Source organism: Lissotriton helveticus, chromosome 6 (genome assembly GCF_964261635.1).
Source record: "Lissotriton helveticus chromosome 6, aLisHel1.1, whole genome shotgun sequence".
NCBI classification, from domain to species: domain Eukaryota; kingdom Metazoa; phylum Chordata; class Amphibia; order Caudata; family Salamandridae; genus Lissotriton; species Lissotriton helveticus.
The window spans coordinates 1,496,074,125-1,496,093,165 of NC_136067.1; the positions used below are offsets into that span (position 1 = coordinate 1,496,074,125).

Here is a 19,041-nt window from a genome sequence, read left to right on the forward strand (position 1 = left end):
GTGCACAAGCGGACCATCTCTCGGTGGATCATCTTGTGTATTCAGGCATGTTACTCCTTGGCTAAGAAGGAGCCTCCTGTTGGATTGAGGGCTCATTCCACTCGGGCCACGGCAACTACCACTGCCCTGGGCCGGGGAGTGCCCTTGCAGGACATTTGCCAGGCAGCTACGTGGGCCTCGCTGCACACGTTTGCAAAACACTATTGCCTGGACAGTCAAGTCCGGAGGGATGGCTTCTTTGGCCTTTCCTTCCTCCAGGACTTTCTGGTGTGATTATTGGTTCGCAGACCCACCACCGGGGTTGGTATTGCTGGGGTATCTATTCTAAGGTAAGGAATCTATCACTAACGTGTCTCTTTCAGATGCACAAGTTACTACTTGTGTAACAATATATCTGTAAGAGACATTAGTTAGTGATAGATTCCTTACCGACCCACCCATCCTCCCCGTTCTGCGAACCGATATCTAGGGTTAAGGTTATCCCCTTTCAGGGCCCTAGTTTCATGGCACCAGTGTTGGTTCTATCATGGCTCTACGTATCTGGCGCGGAAAAGCTGTGTATCAGAACTGACGTCAGCACGCATGGGCGGCGTCTAAGTACTCTGACGACGTCATTCCGGCGCTAACGACGCCGACGGACGCGGAGCCGCGGACAACGCCTGCTGCCGCACAGGGGTATTGCTACGCAAAATTTTCCGGATCCAGTCTGACGCCTGGGGATATTCTAAGGTAAGTAATCTATCACTAACTAATGTCTCTTACAGATGTATCATTACACAAGTAGTAACTTGTGCTTCAGCTAGTGTAGCACCAGCGATTCCCTAGGCCCTAGGCCTTTCCTTTTCCCATGATGTGGTACTTATACCACTTTCTTAGTATATGGTTTGCTTCGCCCCTAGGGCCTAACCGTAACTTGTGCAACTTAACGTATTCTGACTAAGTATCTTGTTATGTGCTTTGGCCTCTGATCTCATAAAGAGTTCAGAGGAGTGTGTTAGTAAATAAATACATATACATTTTATATATATCCTGTGTCGTGTCCTTTCATTTGATATTCAAAGGGTTACATATGGTAAAACAGCTGGCTTTACACGCCCTCAAGAGTCTTTTAGCCTAAGACTGTTCTGTCCATGCTACCACTAGGATAGCTGGTCTATAAGGTTGACTTACAACCATCACCATAAGGGTTGTTTGGACTGGTGCAAGGTGATCACTGGAATAGTGAACACCATATACCAGGCCAACTTCTCACAAGGAAAATAACACTAACTACTGTTTCTTACAGATATATTGTTACCGAAGGTAAGTAACTTGTGCATTAGGGCCTTATAAGTAAATTAAATGTGCCATTTGTGGATGGGCTAGTATTACCATGTTTAGAGGAAAGAGCACAAGCACTTTAGCACTGGTTAGCAGAGTCCTAATACCAGCAAAAACGAGGTCAGAAAAGTGGTGGAGAAGGGCAAAATATTGGGGGTGGAGACGTACCCTAAGGCTGTCAGTTCTCACATAAACCCTTCAAGCCTCTCCACAGTTGTCCTCTTTGGTTCTTGAACTTTAAAACAGCCTTTTTAGTGGCCATAACTTCGGCCAGGAGGGTCAGCGAGTTACATGCACTCTCAGCGCATCCTCTTACATTACTTTCAGTCCAGAAAAGTTAGTCGTCCGGTCACCTGCTCCCTTCCTTCAGAAGGTTGTGACTCTATTTCATATAGGCTTCTACATCCCCCTGGCTACTTTCTCTGCTCAACATCATCCCTCCAAAGAAGAGGCGGGGCTTCACCTTCTAGATCCTAAAAAAGCATTGTCGTTCTACCTTGAAAGCACAAGAGAATTCCGTAAGGACGATGAACTCTGCTTGGGTTATGTTGGAGCAAAAAAAAGGCAAGGCAGTACAGAAGAGAACCATCTCACGATGGATTGTCCTGTGCATTGAGATCTACTACACATTGACTAAGAAGCAATCCCTGAGGATTTGCATGCTCTCTCCACCATAGCCAGGGCTGTGACCATTGTGTTAGCATGCAGCGTCCCGGTCCTGGACATCTGCCAGGTAGCAAAGTAGACATCACTGCACATATTTACTAAGCACTACTGCCTGGACAGTCAGGTCCGTCTGTACAGGCACTTTGCCTTTTCAGTCCTTTAGGGCTTTCTAGTCTGATCCGTTTCGCAGTCCCACCTCTGGGGAGGTATTGCTTGGGTATCTATTCTAAAGTAAGGAATCTGCAGCTAGAAGGCTTTATCAGATGAACAAGTTACTTACCTTTGGTAACACCTTATCTGGAAGAGACTCCAGCTGCAGATTCCTTACTGATCCTCCCCGCTCCGCAAAACAATCATGGTGTTGGAACACTCTTTCAAGGGCCTCAGTCTGTCACACCAGTAGTCAGTGCTCATCGTGGCTCTGCAATCCTGGCGTGGAAAGCTGCAAAAGTAATTGACGTCAGTGCACCACGGTGGCACCTGTATATTCACCAAGCACATCACTTCTGGCTTGGGCTATGCCGACGACGCTACACAGAGCTAAACCGTGCCATCTACTGGCGTACAAGGGTACTGTTTGAAAATAAATTCCAGATCCATTCTGACACCGCTGGAAACTTCTAAGGTAAAGAATCTGCGGCTAGATAGTGTCTACCAGATAAGGCGTTACTGAAGATCAGCAACTTCTGCCATATTGGTTTTCTTACGCTTACGGTTGCCGGTAGGCCCTCCCTGTTTTGACTCATTTCCTAAAAGGACTCCAGATATATTTTCCCAAAACCCTTCATTGTGCCTCAATCGCACTTAATTTGGTTCTACCATTTTGATGTGTTTTCCCTTTGAACCCCTGCACAGTTGCCCTCTGGGTCTCCTGACCATTAAAAGTCTTCTTAGTGGCCATTACCTTGGCCAGGAGGATTAGTGTGCTATAGGCACTCTTTGTACATCCTCCATGCACCAACTTATTCCCAGGCAAACTGGTTTGTCCGCACCCGTGCCTTTTTCCTACCAAAGATGGTGATGCCTTGACACGTCGGCCAGAGCATAATGCTTCTGCCCTTCTTTGCTCCACTTACCCTTCTAAAGAGCATTATGTCCTACATTGATCGAGGAGTACCTATTCAGGCCATCTGTCAGGTTGCTACATAGGCATCTCTGCATACGTTTACCAAACACTTCTGCCTCAAAAGCAAGGTCCACCGTGATGGGCACTTAGCCCATTCTGTCCTTCAGAACTTCTTGGTATAATCGGTTTACAGACCTTCCTCTGGTGAAGTATTGCTTAGGTATCTATTTTAAGGTATAGAATCTGCGGCTAGAACTCTCAATCAGATTAACAAGTTGCTTACTTTCAGTAACGCTTTTTTTGGTAGAGACTATCTAGGTACGGATTTCTCACCGATACTCCCCATTTTTGCAAACAAATTTTTCCTGTTTGGAAGCCCCCCGTAGGTACTTAGTCTTTGCACACAGGTGCGTCGTCTTTCTAACGTGGTTCTGAGCTTCTGGCATGGAAATGTCATGAAAAGAAACTGATGTCGACACCCTGGGGTGGCACCTAGATTGGCACCACACTGTAGGAAAGTGCCCCATTGTGACATGCTCAACCCCTACTTTTTGCCACAGGTACTGTTTTTCGACTCAAAACAGGCCCCAGTGACAGTGCTCTTTCCCTAAAACAAACAACGTGTTCAATTGTTAAACCAGTTGGCAAGGATTTTCGCACCTCTAAGTCCTTAGTAAATGGTAACCTGGTACCTAGCGCATGGGTACTAAAGAGGATTCCTAAGGGCTGCAGCATGTATTGCGCCACCCTAAGGGACCCACACCCAAATCCATGCAGCCTGTGTGAATTGGTTCAAACAATTGTGAACAATCGACATGGCACATTCCATATATTCCATTTCCACAGATACTGCATGCAATGTATGTAAGTCACCTCTACAGCAGGCCTTAAAGCACTAAGGCAGGGTGCATTATATTACAAAGAAGCACAGCTGACACGTTTTTCGCCCTATTGGCCGTGGGCTTTTTCAAGGCATTAATCCGCCTGGGGTTCGCCTGCTTTGCAGAAAACCGGCAAACCCCAGGCGGAATAGGCCAATAGGGTGAAACACGTGTCGGCTGTGCTTCTTTGTTTGCATATGAAACAATCAATAAAAACCACATACGCAATACCATTAAGGAATGCTTGAATTTTCTTTTTGAGACTACCTTTGACAGACTGTGAGGGCACGATCCTCCACTTTCCTCTATACCCCCTGAATACTACTAGTTAGTGTGCTGGCTGACTGGTATCATCCAGCATGCCACCACAGACCAGTTTCTGAACCCCTGCAAGTGAGAGCCTGCACTCTCTGAGATTAAAAACAATGCCCGCTCCTGAGAAAGGTGTTCACACCTCCTTCAGCAGGATGGCTTGTGTTTTAGCATATCAAGGCCTCTGCCTCCATTGATATGTGACCCTAAATGCCTCCCCAGACCTTGGAATGCCAACCCCTGCCCTGATGCCAATTTGTCACCAGGACGGGTGGGAAAATTAGTTAGTCGGAAGGAGTGTTCACTCTCGGGCTAGTCACACCGCTAAGGGGGGCTACCTGAAGTGTACAATGAAGGACGTGTTTCACCATCTTGTTTTTGGTGTAACTAAAAACTGTTAATGCCCGCTCTTAGCAGGAAGCAGTCGTAAATGGGGGGTGTAGTCATCCCAGGAGTAAGTAGCCAAACCGCTACGACCTTACACTCCCCTAAACACCCCTAAATTCAGTATTTAGGGGTCCCTCTGACATCAGTTACTCAGATTTCTCCACTGTTAACAGAAGAAGGACAAAGAAGAGCCAACAATGCAAGAACTGTGGACCAGTATCCGCAATTGGCACCAAACCCTGCCTGCTGTTGTCCAGACAGTTGCAAGGACTCAACTCGTGGGAGGTCAGCATCACCGAGACTAGTACAGAGGGTGGCCCTGCTTTCTCTTTTGCCCCATCATAAGGTCGACCCCAAGAAGTGAGAGCCTCAAAGGCAAGTGACCCACTAGACAAAACACCTGTGCACCTGAGCCCCATAGCCGAGTCCGAGCCAACAGACAGTGGCACCTTGCACCAGAGAACCTCAAGAGCCAAGCACTCCCTTTGGATTCTGCTAAACGTGTCCCCTCTTGAAGCATTTCTTCTTGTTACAGGGTTCTCCATTAACTTTACCGGTCTAGCGCTCGAGACTACTATCGCAACCAGCACCTCTGCATTCAGACACACCAGGGCAGGTAAAACTGAAATGCTGATGGTTTTATGAACCTTGGCCCCTAAGCACCTTAAGTCTATGTGATGAAACCTAACAACAGTTTGCAAGTATACATATACAGTGTAAGTTTCCCCTATAGGATAACATTACCACGTTCAAGGCTCATTCCGCAAATCTGACGGCTTTTCCTGTTTTAGTGGTTTTCTGTAAAAGCAACAACTCCAAAAGTGCTTACTTCATTCCAATGATCTTGATGTCTGAATTAATATAAAAATCAGGTTTTTTTTCTAAGTGGGGGTCTTCTTGAGTGTGTGTCTTATTTATTGACTCTGTTTACATCAAAAGCTTAACAGCACTTTCCTCTAATAAGCCTAGAGCTGCTCGACCACACTACCACAAATAAGAGCTTTGGGATTAAAAGCAAGCCCTTGTAAACCAGTAAGAGTCACCTGGACTTATTGCACATTGTACCTCATTTTGGTACACTATATAGAAAGCCAGCTTCCTACATGCTGCATGTTTGGTATATCTTGGGCGAGGTTTTGCTTAGTTTACCTCAGAGAGCATCTGGGGAAGCAGTAGTGTATTGGCATGTCAATGTAAAGTGAGCTGGCATTGTTGAGCTGGGAGTTGATGTTTGTCTCTAGCCCACCGCAAATTGCTTTGCATAGATGGATGAATGAGATAATACATTAGTTTTGTTCCTGGCAATAACTGGTCTAAAACAAAGCATTTGGATGGATTGTAGGTCGATCATATGTAGCACATTGAAGAACAGTAGTTGAGTTCATCTTTCTTTGGCTTCTTCATGAACACAAAGAGGGAGATTTAATTAGGGTTGTGACTGCTAGGTAATGTGTATAAAAACTATGCTTGTGTTTGCTTGGATGTGCAATATTAGTACCTTTTTTGATTTTCTTTATATCAACATTACATAAGGAAGGTTCTAGGGGTACTGTTTTGTATAGAAAATAAATTGTGAAGTAATTGAAGTGATGAGTAAAATGACTCACTTTTGTGTACCTAGTCTCCCTTTCTCCTTTAAAAAACTGCTGAATTACAGGAATCAAACTATTTTATTTCATGTAGCCACAGGTTGAAGTGCTGTCTGAGGAGGAAGGTGAGGAGGAGGAAGAGGAGGAGGATATTCTTTCAATGGCAGAAGAAAAATACAGGCCTGCTGCTCTTGAAAAAATGGTTGCTCTGATTGCTTTTCTTGTTGAGCAGTCACGCTCTGAACGGTAAGAAAACAATTAAATTACCAGTTTAGCTTCTGCGTTGAAAGCTTTTTGTTTCCATACAAAATGAATGCATGAATTTTTATGGAGTCTTATGTTGAACACTACAAGTCTTCAGACTGGATCGGAAACTGCAAAGCTTTCACATTACTGGTAGGGGGCGCTGGCTTAGTAATCATGCCGTAAGTGGCATTGGATGTTGTCACCAAAACCATATAGTACCCCCCTGGCGCAACAAAGTTAATTCCTTTTTCTTTTACTCCTACGACATTGATCCACAGCTCGATCTTTCTGAGATATGTACTCACTTATGACACATTACCTGTGCAGTACTATGTCTTCCCCTAAGAAATCAAGATTTAAACCCTGCAGGGACCGTGAGGGGCAGATTTCCAGTTCTGACTCCCACCCTGTCTTCCTCAGATCTAACCATTTCTCCCAGTCTTGCGAATCCTATCAGGTATAAGCCCAAAGGCCATAAAAGTGCAGGAAGCGAAGCTCCTTATGGCACGAGACAAACTATGGAGGTAGCAACTCTCAAAGCATTGCTACAGGTCACCCTCCTGCTCATTTCGAGGGGATGGGGGGTGGAAGAAGCACAGAAAAGCACAAAGGGAAGTCACCTTGTTTCCCCTCCTCTCCCTCAGGAATTTCGTCCTTGAAGAGTGAGCTGGTTGTAATGGAGCCATTTGTTTTTCCTCTGAGTGGCTTTGCTCCAGTGGCACCATTGGACCTGGCCCAGAGTGATGTACTTCTGCGTCCCAACCTCTCATCCTGGACACCTTGGCGTCTGATCCCCATTTGCGGATGTTGGCTTAAGCTTCCCCGAGTTTCCTACTCGAGTCTCGAATCCAGCAGCATTTTTAAACACAATGCTTTCTATTTTTGCTAAAAACTCGATGTCATCCTGCTTCCCTTCTGCTCCATACTGCTTCCACATGGTCATGCCTATGACCCTGACGCCATCCGTTGCTGTAACAAGAATAAACAGATAAAGTGAGGGTCCCAGGGGAGTTTAAAGACCAAGCACAGTCACAAACCCCTAAGTCCAGATTCTGAAAAACACAAAGTAACTATGGGTCTAGATGAATTAGTAATTGAGAGAGTCTGACCACCAACCTGATCTTAGCTAAAGCATAATCCAAAACAGTAAGTGATGCTTCTCGGGTGTGAAAGTACCCATCAGATATCGTTCGGTTCCGCCCTTGTCATCACTTGGGACTCCTTACACCAAGGAGGATATTTCTGCATCCAACAACAAAAATAAGGGGATGCCCCAGGGTAACTAAGGGTCTCTAAGGGTAACCTCACAATGATAACTGAAAAGCAGTGTGTGTAGAGAAAGAGAGGGGGTGGTAGTGAATAATATAAAATTGGAGAGTAGAGAGGGAAAACGATTTATTAGATACCTCTCATACTGCCAAGACTAAAAGCCAGTGCGGGAACATAGTAGTTTTCAACAAATAGCTACTATATAGTTAGAAAGGGTCGACATGTTTCAGCAGTATAAGGTCCTGGTGTCCACTGCTTTCTTCAGGACCGAAACTTCGCTACTGCATAAGTGTGAATAAACCAAGAATCCCCAGTGTGTATAAAATCCATAAGTGTCACCTGGACGCCCTGGATCTGTAGCAGTCCTCCAATATCCTAGAAAAGTGACGTCCAAATGGAATAGGTTAGCGTGTCAGACAAACACAACAACAAATAAACAGACACGTTGGTATTTGATAGAAAACCTCACAATCGATGATGGGTATGAACAAATGTTTCTTATACCTCCAGTACCCACAAAAGATGTACTAAGCCCAACATCAAGGCTGTCGTCCAATCACCTTCTTGGTAGGACGTAGGTGCTGTGCCTCACCTGGCTGCGGCTCAGGTAGGTAGAGCACCGCTCTATTAAAAATAAACAGATGTAAGTCATAGACACATCCTTTTTATTATTGATCTGCATTGTTCATAGCGGGAGTACATTAAGGAAAAGATGTTCAGGGCGCGCATCACTGTTTGTAGTACAAGTGTGCTGACCCTGCATGTCTCTGATAGCAATTTGGCACCAAGTAGCTACCCGGTATCGACATAGACCCACAGTTCTATAGTGGGTATTAGTTTTCACTCTTGGCGTTCCAAGTTGTGGTTCTACAATAAACTGTGTTGTAGTTTGAGAATGCACCTTATTTATATATGAATTCATTAATGGTGCAAGTCCCATGTATAGCAGATAGCAGCTCCAGATCGTTACGTAATCACAGAGTTGTCATACTCACAGAAATGTAACAGACAGAGCTAGCATCAGTTCAGGCTTTTCTCTTTATTAATGAATTAGGCATTACGTAGCGTTCCCACAGGGTTCTGTCTCTACATGCACTGCTTTTCAGGTATCATTGTGAGGTTACCCTTAGAGACCCTTAGTTACCCTGGGGCATCTGCTTATTTTTGTTGTTGGATGCAGAAATATCCTCCTTGGTGTAAGGAGTCCCAAGTGATGACAAGGTCGGAACCGAACGATATCTGATGGGTACTTTCACACCCGCCATCTGTTGCTGTCCCATTTCATCCTGCACCATCATCACACTGGTTCGACCCGGCACTCCGTTATATGACACCACAACCTTCACCGCCTAAGGCGGCTGCACTTACATGCTATTTTTAGGACCGAATCCGATCCTCTGAATCTTCATTCTTATAGGGACACTGGTGATGGAGATCAATGTCTGCCTTCCATGATCTGTCTTCTTCCAGTGGCTTTGACACTTCCCTGGAGTAGGCCATGGATTTCCCCACTGGTCCACCATTGCTGAAGTGATATAATCCTATAAGGTTATGCGAAAGAGTACTGATGTGCCAAATCTGCAACTGCCAACAAGGGACATCTGATAGAAACTTTTAGCCACAGATCTCCTACTTTAGAATAAACTCCAGGCATCTGACTGGATCAGGAAGTTTTCAAACAGTACCCCAGCTCGCCGGTAGGTGGCGATTGTTGGACTTGGCCCTTAGGGCAGGTTCACCCCTAATCTTTTTGCTTTTATTTGTGACCCTGTGTAGTGATTTTTGGGTCTCTGCGCACTTTTTCCCTGTGCCCCAGAGTAAAGTGCGTGCGTGTAGTATGCCTGGCCTGCCCTCCCATAGGAATGCATGGAGAATGTGTGTGTCCATGTTAGTTCCTGATGTGTGGGGAGTGCAGGCTCGAGTTTGGTATGTATGAACTCGTGAGAATGAATGCTGCGCAATGGTATGTGCGGCTTGTATGTGTCTAGAAGGGAAGTGCTACTTCTGGACATTGATGTATGTGTGCAGTGAGGATACTGGAGCGTGATTGGCTGGAGCTGGCTGGCATGCCAGGCTCCAGGAAGTCTGGATGGGTCTGCCCGGTGGTGAGTGTGAGATCAGCATGAGTGATGTGTGGGAGGAGTGCACCTGGGTCCTTGATGGGCTGGGGTTTTCCCCACACAATGCTGGCTCCGCCCCCCTGTGGTTTGTCTAACGACCCAAGCCTCCCCAGTGAATGAAAGGGGTGGTTGGGCCATCAAGGGTACTCCCCAGCCAGCTGCAACTGGTTTCCCCCCACCCTGCACCCTGAAGACAAAGGAATTTACAGTATAAGAAGGGGCTGTGTCCCCTTACAATTTGTTCTCTGTTCTACTTTTGGATCCTTGCCAGAGGGGGCTGTTGCTGCTGCTGGGGCCAGGAGGACCGCCACTTGGCTTGTCTCCCTGCCTGGAGACCCAGTGTGCTGGCTCTGGCCCAGCCTTGCCCCCCCTGCCTGCCTCCAGACCTTACTGGAGCTATACTTTTGCCAGAGCGCCTGGAAGCGCTTTCATTTTTGACTTATAGCGCTAGGAGCACTTTATTTTCCTCTCTGGCGCTTGGGTGCGCTTTATTTTGATTATAGCGCCAGAAGCGCTTTATTTTCCTTATAGCGCTTGGGAGCGCTTTGCCAGGCCAAGCGAGTGCCCACCTCGCTTTATATTTTAATTTGGAGGCCAGTGCCCACCCGGCATTGCCCCGTTTTATTTACTTTGAGAGCCGGTGCCCACCCGGCATTGCCCGTGGTTTCACCGCCGCAGCCCAGGGTGACACAAAGAGCCGCCGGGCCGCCGCGCTGCCTGCAACGACCCGGAAGTCCCGCCTCCACACCTCCAGGGCCGCGCTGCCATTGGCGGCCCCAGAGGAGAATCGCCGCGTAGCGATTGGCTGCCCCCGGAAAGCAGGAAGGAGGACGGGAGCTCATTCCGCCTCCCTCCGAGGTGCCGTGGGAAGAGTGAGGCTGGGCGCGAGGTTCCCCCGGGCAGGAGAGCCCCGGAGAGCGAGAGGAGCCCCGCCCGCGGCCCCAGAGCGACCGCTAGAGAAGTGCTGCAGCCTGCAGAGATCCCGGAGAGTGCGGGGACGTTTCTCTTTGTGTTCCGAGCGGCCCCAGTTGGCAGAGGGCCGCTCCAACGTCGCCCCGAGTGGAGCAGAGCCCACAGGGAGGCTCTGGGGGCACCACATGTTATTGAGCCCAGCGAGGCTCCAACGAGTGGGCCATTCTTGTGTGGAGCCCTGAGAGGGCTCCGGGGGCATTTCCGTTTTCGAGTCTCCCGAAGAGGGACTCCAACGAAGCCCCCTTTTGATTTACAAGCCCCGAGAGGCTCCAGGGCCCTGCAGTGGTTCAGAGCCCAGCGAGGCTCCAGCCCACATATTGATCTTTGAGCCCCGAGAGGCTCTGGGGGCCATTTTCATTGTTTAGAGTGCTGAAGCTCTTAATCCTAGCCCATATTTGTTTTGCGAGCCAGAGAGGCTCTAGGGGGACACAGCCAGTTCTTGGTACAGAGCCCCGAGGCTCCCACGCAGTACTTGCCCTCACCTGTGTTCTTGAGCCCCAGAGGCTCCAACGTTGCCCATCTGTATTTACAACTGTCCAGCACTTAGTGGACAGTTGCTACGTTTAGGCTTTGTGTTCTTGGCTGCCTGCGCAGCCTTCCCTGACATTGAGACTCAGGGCATTTAAGCCCCTTGCGAGGCCAGTTGGCCTGAGGGACAATTCTAGTGTTGTGCTACAAGCACCCTGCGCAATTTATGAGTTACTGCTTATGTGATTCCTGCGCAAATGTTCTACCTGCACCTCTGAATGTGTTTTAATGTTTCATGTGCAATTGTTTGTTATTACCTTTGCTAAAAGTGACCTGCTTAGGTGATTCTTTATGTTTTATTCCCCTTTGCTAAAAGTGACCTGCTTAGAGGAATGTTTGTTGTTACCTTTGCTAAAAGTGACCTGCTTAGGTAATTGTTTGTTTTATCCCCTTTGCTAAAAGTGACCTGCTTAGAGGATTGTTTGATATTACCTTTGCTTAAAGTGACCTGCTTAGATAATTGTTTATGGTTATTCCCCTTTGCTAAAAGTGACCTGCTTAGAGGAATGTTGATGTTTTATTGCCTTTGCTAAATGTGACTTGCTTAGGTGATAGGTTTTCCTTCCATAGGTCCTGATGATAAGGTCCTAGTTCCCTGCGTGATTTCCCTACAGTGTTTAGGGTGGCGTAGGAGGTATTTACCCTTTACCAGTAGTTACTGGTTGTATGCTACATTTACTATTTCTGTGTTACAGTCATTATATGTTTATGTGCTAAGTGTTATACCTACAAGTGCTATTTCTAAAAAGTGCATACCCCTGTACATAATCCCTTGTAAATCTTGCCCGTTGGCACATTGTAAAGTGTGTGTGTTATCTAATGTGTTTTTATTATTATAATACAAAGGCTATTTTTGATATAACCTTGTGTGGAGTTTCCTTTGTGGTGGGCCTAGGGTGTTGTCGCTGGGGTGCGCGCGCAAACGCTTTACACATCGCCTCTGAGATTAGCCTTGCTGCTCGCGCCACGTTACCTAGAGGGTGAGCAGGGGTTATCTTGGTGTGTAACTCCCTTGCCCTGACCTTAGAAATGGCGATCCCTGACTGACTTTGGCGTTAGCCGTGGCCGGCCGGGGGTCCCGTTTCTAACAGCGATGTTCAGCTCCGCGTCCACCACGCCATAAGTGATGTGTGTGGTGCCTACATAGACTCCACCCCAGCGCACAGATATCTGTTCTTTTCTTTCTGCTCCATTGAGCGCAGATTCGTGAAGAGCTGCCATCAACTTTTAACTAATCTTTTACGTGACTTTTTGTTGACACTTTTTGAGAATTACTTCTTCTGGTATGCTAGAAATGTACCATAAGAAACCAGCGGGTTTCAAGCCATATGGTGCCTGTCACAGGCAGAAGTTTGTGATAGACTTACACTTAGTTTGTCTTTGGTGCTTTTAGTAGGACCACGACTCCAAGACCTATGATAACTGCTGCGTCGTGCACCATAGGCGCTATGGGGGCATTCATTAAAGGTCTTGGCCACCCTACATCGGACGACTCTGTGATGCTCATGATCCCGTTTGCATGGAAGGTCCCAAGTCCAAATCCCGGTCTCTTGGAAGGTCACAAGACCACTTGCGAACCCACACCCAATGGTCATTGCCCAGATGGATGTCGTCGGGCAAGTCCCATCGCAAAAAGAACTTTAAGACGTCAGTCTGTGCCTTCTCCACACCCATCCAAGTCCTCAAACAAGGCGCGGGAGCATCGGCACCCTAGGCCTCTCTCTTCTGTGGGGCCCGTGCCGAGGTCTGCTCTGAGGGCCCCTCCCTGGACTCCTCACCAACCTAAAGAGTTCTTTGAGGCCATGCACCTCATCTTTGAGTGGCCTGACCTCTCTGGAGCACCTACCGGTCTTAGGGGTGCAGGAGACCCCCACTGGATTCCCGCTGGAGAGTTACCCTCTGTGCTAGTCAGGCCCCTTGGATCCAGTTCTGGATCAGCGAACTTCCTCTACTCTCAATCTCATACTGACGATCCTGGCGCTGCTGACTCACTATGGCAGCACCATCCCCATAATTATACCCGACTATGACACTGAACTGGATGAGTGTCGTCGTACGCTGGCCCCCTGAGTTCTCAATTGGAGCCAGCAACTTTTTCAGTTGACAGGCCTAAACTGAGTGATGAATGGGAGGAGCTGGATGCCCCTTATTGATACCAGCATCCCCAAGACAACAGAGAGAACAACTGGCATGAGGAAGTGGTAGATGCCAATGGTTTGGACACTTCACCAGACAAAGTCTTGGTCTCCAGCCCCCACCCCCTTCCCCCATCATGGCTATGGTGGTGCAGAGGGTGAATGAGATCTTGGACCTTATGCTATCCTCAATAGGTGTCAGGACAAATGTTTTGACAGAAATTCTTCAGCCTGGAGTTGCCCCCACCAAACCCTCACTCATTTAATGAAGCCTTTACAGATATTCTCCTTCTGGCCTTGTCCAAGCCCTACACAGGGGCTCCTGTGCCCATGACAATTTCCGGCTGCCATCGTCTCACTTTTGGGGACTCCAGTTTTCTCACTCAGCACCCTACCACGGAGAGCTTGGTGGTCCAAGGCTCCACATCCCAATTCAGCCCCGGCGTGTTCCCTACCACTCCACCAGATATGGAATCCAAGCAGCTGGACACCTTTGTAGAGAGGACATTCACTTCCGTCAGCCTAGCGTTGCTGCCAGTAAACACCGTGGGCCTTTTGGGCTGATAAACCAATTCTGTAGGATCTCCTTTCATCGTTACCCCCACTTTTTTCTGTTGTTAGTATGATTTTTATTTTTTACTAGTCTGACTGGGATCCTGCTGATCAGGACCCAGTCACTGTGCTTATTCTCTAAATTTGACATGGTAAGTACTTCTGTACCTCCACAGTTGGCTATTGGTATACCCCTATAAGTCCCTTGGATATGGTACTGAGGTTCCCAGGGCATAGGTACACCAGGGGTCTCCCATGGACTTCAGCATGTATTGTGCCACCCATGAGACACCACTTAAACTGTGACTACAGGCCGGCTTATATCTGATGTCAGTACGCTTAAAACCAATAAGTCATTGCTAAGGCAGGCCTTTCAATCCTGAAGGCAGGGTGCTGGGTAATAAATATGTGGGTGCCCCTGCATAAGCAGTACACCCCCCTACAAACCCCAGAGTCAATTCTTCAGACTCTGTAAGTGTGGTCAGCCATTTTGATACTTATAGTGGCCATCCGTCATTAGGTCATGGCTAACTATATAGTGGCTTTGCCGCACCTGGACATGTTTGGTATCAAACATTTTGGAAACATATCCCAACACCGTTACGGGAGTTGGAGGTATGATTCAATGCACTGGGGGGGCACCTCCGGGAAGCTCCCAGCACTCCCGATAACAGCCTTCCAGGGTCTGCCAGCAAGGTAGTGCTGCTGCCGACCCCAGACACGATTCTGCCCTCCTGCTGCTGAGCTGAGCTCAAGCAGGGGAAGGTAGAACAATAGGTTTCCTGTCACAGGGAGGTGTGACCACCTCCCAGACAGGACTTAGTGTATTGGGCTGGGATGGGGCACTTGCCAGCGCCACCAGACTGCTTTGAAGGGCACCTTTGTTGCCCTCCTTGAATACTCAAGTTGGAACCAGTTCTGGGAGCCATTTGGCTCCTGCTTTGACGCAAAAATGAACAAAGGACATGGGAGTATCCTCCCTTCTGTCCAGCCCCTCCTTTGGGAGGGACCCCATAGTTGTCCTAATCCCTTTCTTAGGGTATAAAAGGACGTCCTCCGATTTGTCGTGGGACAAGACTCAAGCCTGAAACCACGTCACTCTTCAACCGGCTGGACACTTGGACTTTGCCTGGAACAGAGACTGCATCAAGGAAGACTCCAGCTGCTCCTGGTCTCGCTGTTCTACAAGTCTTCTTTGTTATTTGTGTCTGTGCTTCTTCCAGGACCTTCAACAGACCTGTGGGCAGCAAGGACACCCAAAGAGATCTCCCGTGGCATGAAGAAGTCACTCCCCTGCATCTGCAGGCACCACAGCAAAAGTGACCGGTCTGCTGATCCTGACATACCACGGACTCCCAAAGGCTCTGCAACTCAGGTTGTGGTGCCGCAACTCCCTCAAGGCCTGACCTGTCCTCCCTGCAATTTTGAGGCCAATATCCCTCGTTGCAACTGATGGGACCAAACCCCTGTCTACTGCGTTGACTTGCTGTTGCCAACGCTTGTTGCCTCTGGACTCCAGAGATCTTCAGGCTACAAGAAGCTCCAGCCTCCAGCATCTCTTCCTGCCAAACTCAGGGTCCTCACCACATCCTCTGCACCATGGGCCTTTTTCTTTGGTTAACTGCTCAAGGTCCTCTTGCGACTCATGTGCCTTTGGCCTGTGGGTCCTCTTGAGAGTGTTCTCTTGCTTCAGTGGGCTCCCCTGCTTGCTCCGGGCTTACTCTGACTCTCCTGCACTTGTTAGGGCCAGCAAGGTCCAAGGGACTTGTGAGAAGTTGGCCTGGTATATGATGTTCACTATTCTAGTGAGCACCTTGCACCAGTCCAAACAACCCCTATGGTGATGGTTGTAAAGTCAACCTTATAGACCAGCTATCCTAGTGGTAGCATGGACAAAGCAGTCTTAGGCTAAACTCAAGAGGGCATGTGAAGCCAGCTGTTTTACCATATGTAACCCCTTTAATACCAAGTGAAAGGACACCACACAGGTTATATATAAAAAATATATGTATTTATTACTAAACACAATCCTCTGAACTCTTTATGAGGTCAGAGGCACAAGCACATAACAAGTTACTCAAATATCATACGTTAAGTTGCACAAAATACAGTAGAGCCCTAGGGGCACGTAAAACCATATACTAAAATAGTGGTATATGAACCACGCCATGAACAAAGGATAGGCCTAGGGCCTGGGGAATCGCTGGGGCTACACTGTACTACCAAAGGATAGGAAGTAGGAGGCCCACGGGATGCGTGTGCAATGTCTAAACACACATGCGGGTTCTCATAGAGTTAGAATGGGAACAAAAGAATTAGAAAGTAGTTCTTTTAGGGCACTTCCGACTGGACTAGGAACAAACTACGTGAAACTAGGACACTAGGATAGTCAATCTTCAGAGGAGTACCGAAGTACCCACGTTACCTCACCCACAGGAAGCGGGTGCATAGGTCCCAAAGTGTGTCGGGTTTCGTCGTTGATTCCTATGGAGCCTTGGAGAAAGATGCTGCAGGCGACCAGGAGAGAAGAGTCCGGTTGGATCCAAGGGCGGATCGAGGATGAAGAGTACTTGAAAGCAGAGGGGACAGAGTTTGGGTCACTAGCCAGTGACCAGGAAGGAACCAGGAAGGAACCACGCGATGTCGGGAAGCAATCAGGTGAGGTCGTGAAACTTGTCTCTGCTGCCACGTGGACCAGGAGGTGTCGACGACGACCAGGAGCTGGGCACGGACTGTCCCACGAAGAATCTCGTTGTCGGCGGTGTTGGTTTCCGGATTGGAGTCAACAAGCCTTGGCAAAGGCAACCCACGCAGGATTTGAAGGAGGCTTCCGGTTCAGACTAGCAAGGTCTGAGGGGTTTCTCCTTTTCAGAGAAGCAGGGGCCAGTCTGGAGCAACCAGACCAGCGTTGGAAATTCAAAGGTTCGTCGTCACAGAGGCCACTAGCCAACGGGCAAGTGACCGGACAGACGCATCGAGCAGGAAAATGCAGAAGGGCCCCACGCAGAACTCGTGGAGTGTGGAGGGCTGATCTTCGGTGCAGTTGGTGCTCGGGGCTGGGGCTTCTCAATCCCCAATGAACAACTTCGAGGATGCCTCAGAAGTTGCACGGAAAGCAATTCGCTGGCTTTCCAAGATGGCCGGTCTCGCGTCGCCTCCACGAATCTCAGCTTTGCTGTGGCTGTGGATCGGGCTGAAGGAAGTCTGGAAGTCCGGGTCTTGTCAGGCTCTGTGTGCGGGCTCCGGCGGGAGCAACGACAAAGCAAACCGTTGATCGCTTGATGGTGCCTGCTTTCACAGGGTGGTCACTCCTTGACCACAAGGGAGATTCTTCAGTCGTCTTCTTGCAAAGTAGATCGTAGAAGGTCCAGAGTTTCGTTTCATGGTTTCAGTCAGGATAATCTAAAGTCTTGGGACTCAGCTCCTACCTATATACCAAATTTAGGGGCTGGATTACCTGCTAGGTCTCTCCTATGGGTGGGACACAGGAAGGGGGTGGTTACACCCCTTTGCCTTTGTCCAGTTTCGCGCCAGAGCTGGGGCTGGAGTGCCCCAGCACCGGTTTGAACTGGCCTATGCATGGAGCACCTTGTGTGCCCCAGGCAGTGTCTCATTTCATTCAGCCCTCCCTGCCCCAATACACTATGGCCTGTCTGGGGTGGTGCTAGCACCTCCCTGTGACAGGAAACCTATTGTCCAAGCCTCCCTCGCTGGAAGGGCTCCCAGCAGCAGGAGGTCAGACTTGTGTCTGTGGCAGCAGCATCCATTTTGTGATGCTGAGGCTCTGGTTAACTTTAACCGGGATTAGTAGGAACAACATGTCTTCTCCCTCTAGAAGGGTGGAATGCTACCCCCATCGCCAGAACTGGCGAGGGGGTAGTATTCCAAAGCGTATGACACCTTACACGACATGTTTTGATAAAGCCAAACCAAAGTTAGCAATAACCGCGAGGATTATAATGCACTTAAGAGTATATGGTATGGCTATATCATAGAACAGCTATAAGGACATGGTTCCGAAAGCTGCAGACAGGCTCAGCTCATGCTAGAGCCTCATCTCACATAAAACCAAGCACTCTGCCTTCAGGATTGTTAAGGCCTGCCATAGGAGTGACTTATAGGTGCATATGTGTCTATATATAAGGGTAGGTATAGGAATACTACACCTAAGCAAGGGGTGATTACACCACCTTGGGCCAGCTGAGTGATCAGCCAGTTGTGTCAGTTTGGATGGCCAGCCAGGGGTGGCATAATACATGCTGCAGCCCCTGGTAGGCCTTGGGTGCACCTATGCCCTGGGTACCTATGGTACACTGTACAGGGACTCACAAGAGTGACCCAAATCCCAATTGGTGATGTACCTAAAGTACATGGTGTTGAATTTAGAGAGAGAACAGCAGGGCTGTGGGTCTGATTAGCAGGCCCACAGCCACATTAAGTCGAAAACCAGTGAAGCAAAAAGCAAAAAGTGGGGTGACCATAGGAAAGCAGACCCTACTCTCCTACACTAGGGACTTAGAAGGGTACAGATTAAGCCAATTGGGAAGGTACCAAAGTAGTTACCACAGTCCAATTTAGGGTGAAAGCACAGAGACTGAATAGCAGAATCCCAGTCAGACTAGTCCAAAACAGATTGACACCAGGCAAAAAGTGAGCACGCCCATGCTAGAAGGATCCTATCTTCCTACAGTCAGTGAAAATGTTGACACAGTGGCTTTTTCCCACGTCCTGTGGGAAACGGGTAAGGCGACCATACGGGGGAAGCTGATGCAGGACTCAGCACTCACCAGGCAGCAAGCTATGGCAAATCAGTGTTGCTTCACCACCAGATTCACCTCCTCACTAATGTGGACTCCAGAACTCATTCCTCTGATACAACTTGGGAGCTTCTAGTAAAGAAATCCCATTTCAATAGCTTGCTAACCACTCAGGCACAAAAATCCCTATCTATTCTGAAATGGAGACACTACGAAAGGGGGATTCTTGCTGACTTAACTT

At 48.3% G+C, this 19,041-nt stretch overlaps 1 protein-coding gene across 2 annotated transcripts in view; it reads left to right on the forward strand.

Moving 5' to 3' along the window:
• USP34 (ubiquitin specific peptidase 34) overlaps positions 1-19,041 on the forward strand; it is a 2,681,755-nt gene that overhangs the window by 1,825,512 nt on the left and 837,202 nt on the right. For both annotated transcript variants that reach the window (XM_078649291.1, XM_078649292.1), the window contains exon 61: positions 6,316-6,467. In XM_078649291.1, the coding sequence (XP_078505417.1) occupies positions 6,316-6,467 (152 nt within the window). The remainder of the gene's footprint in view (positions 1-6,315; positions 6,468-19,041) is intronic.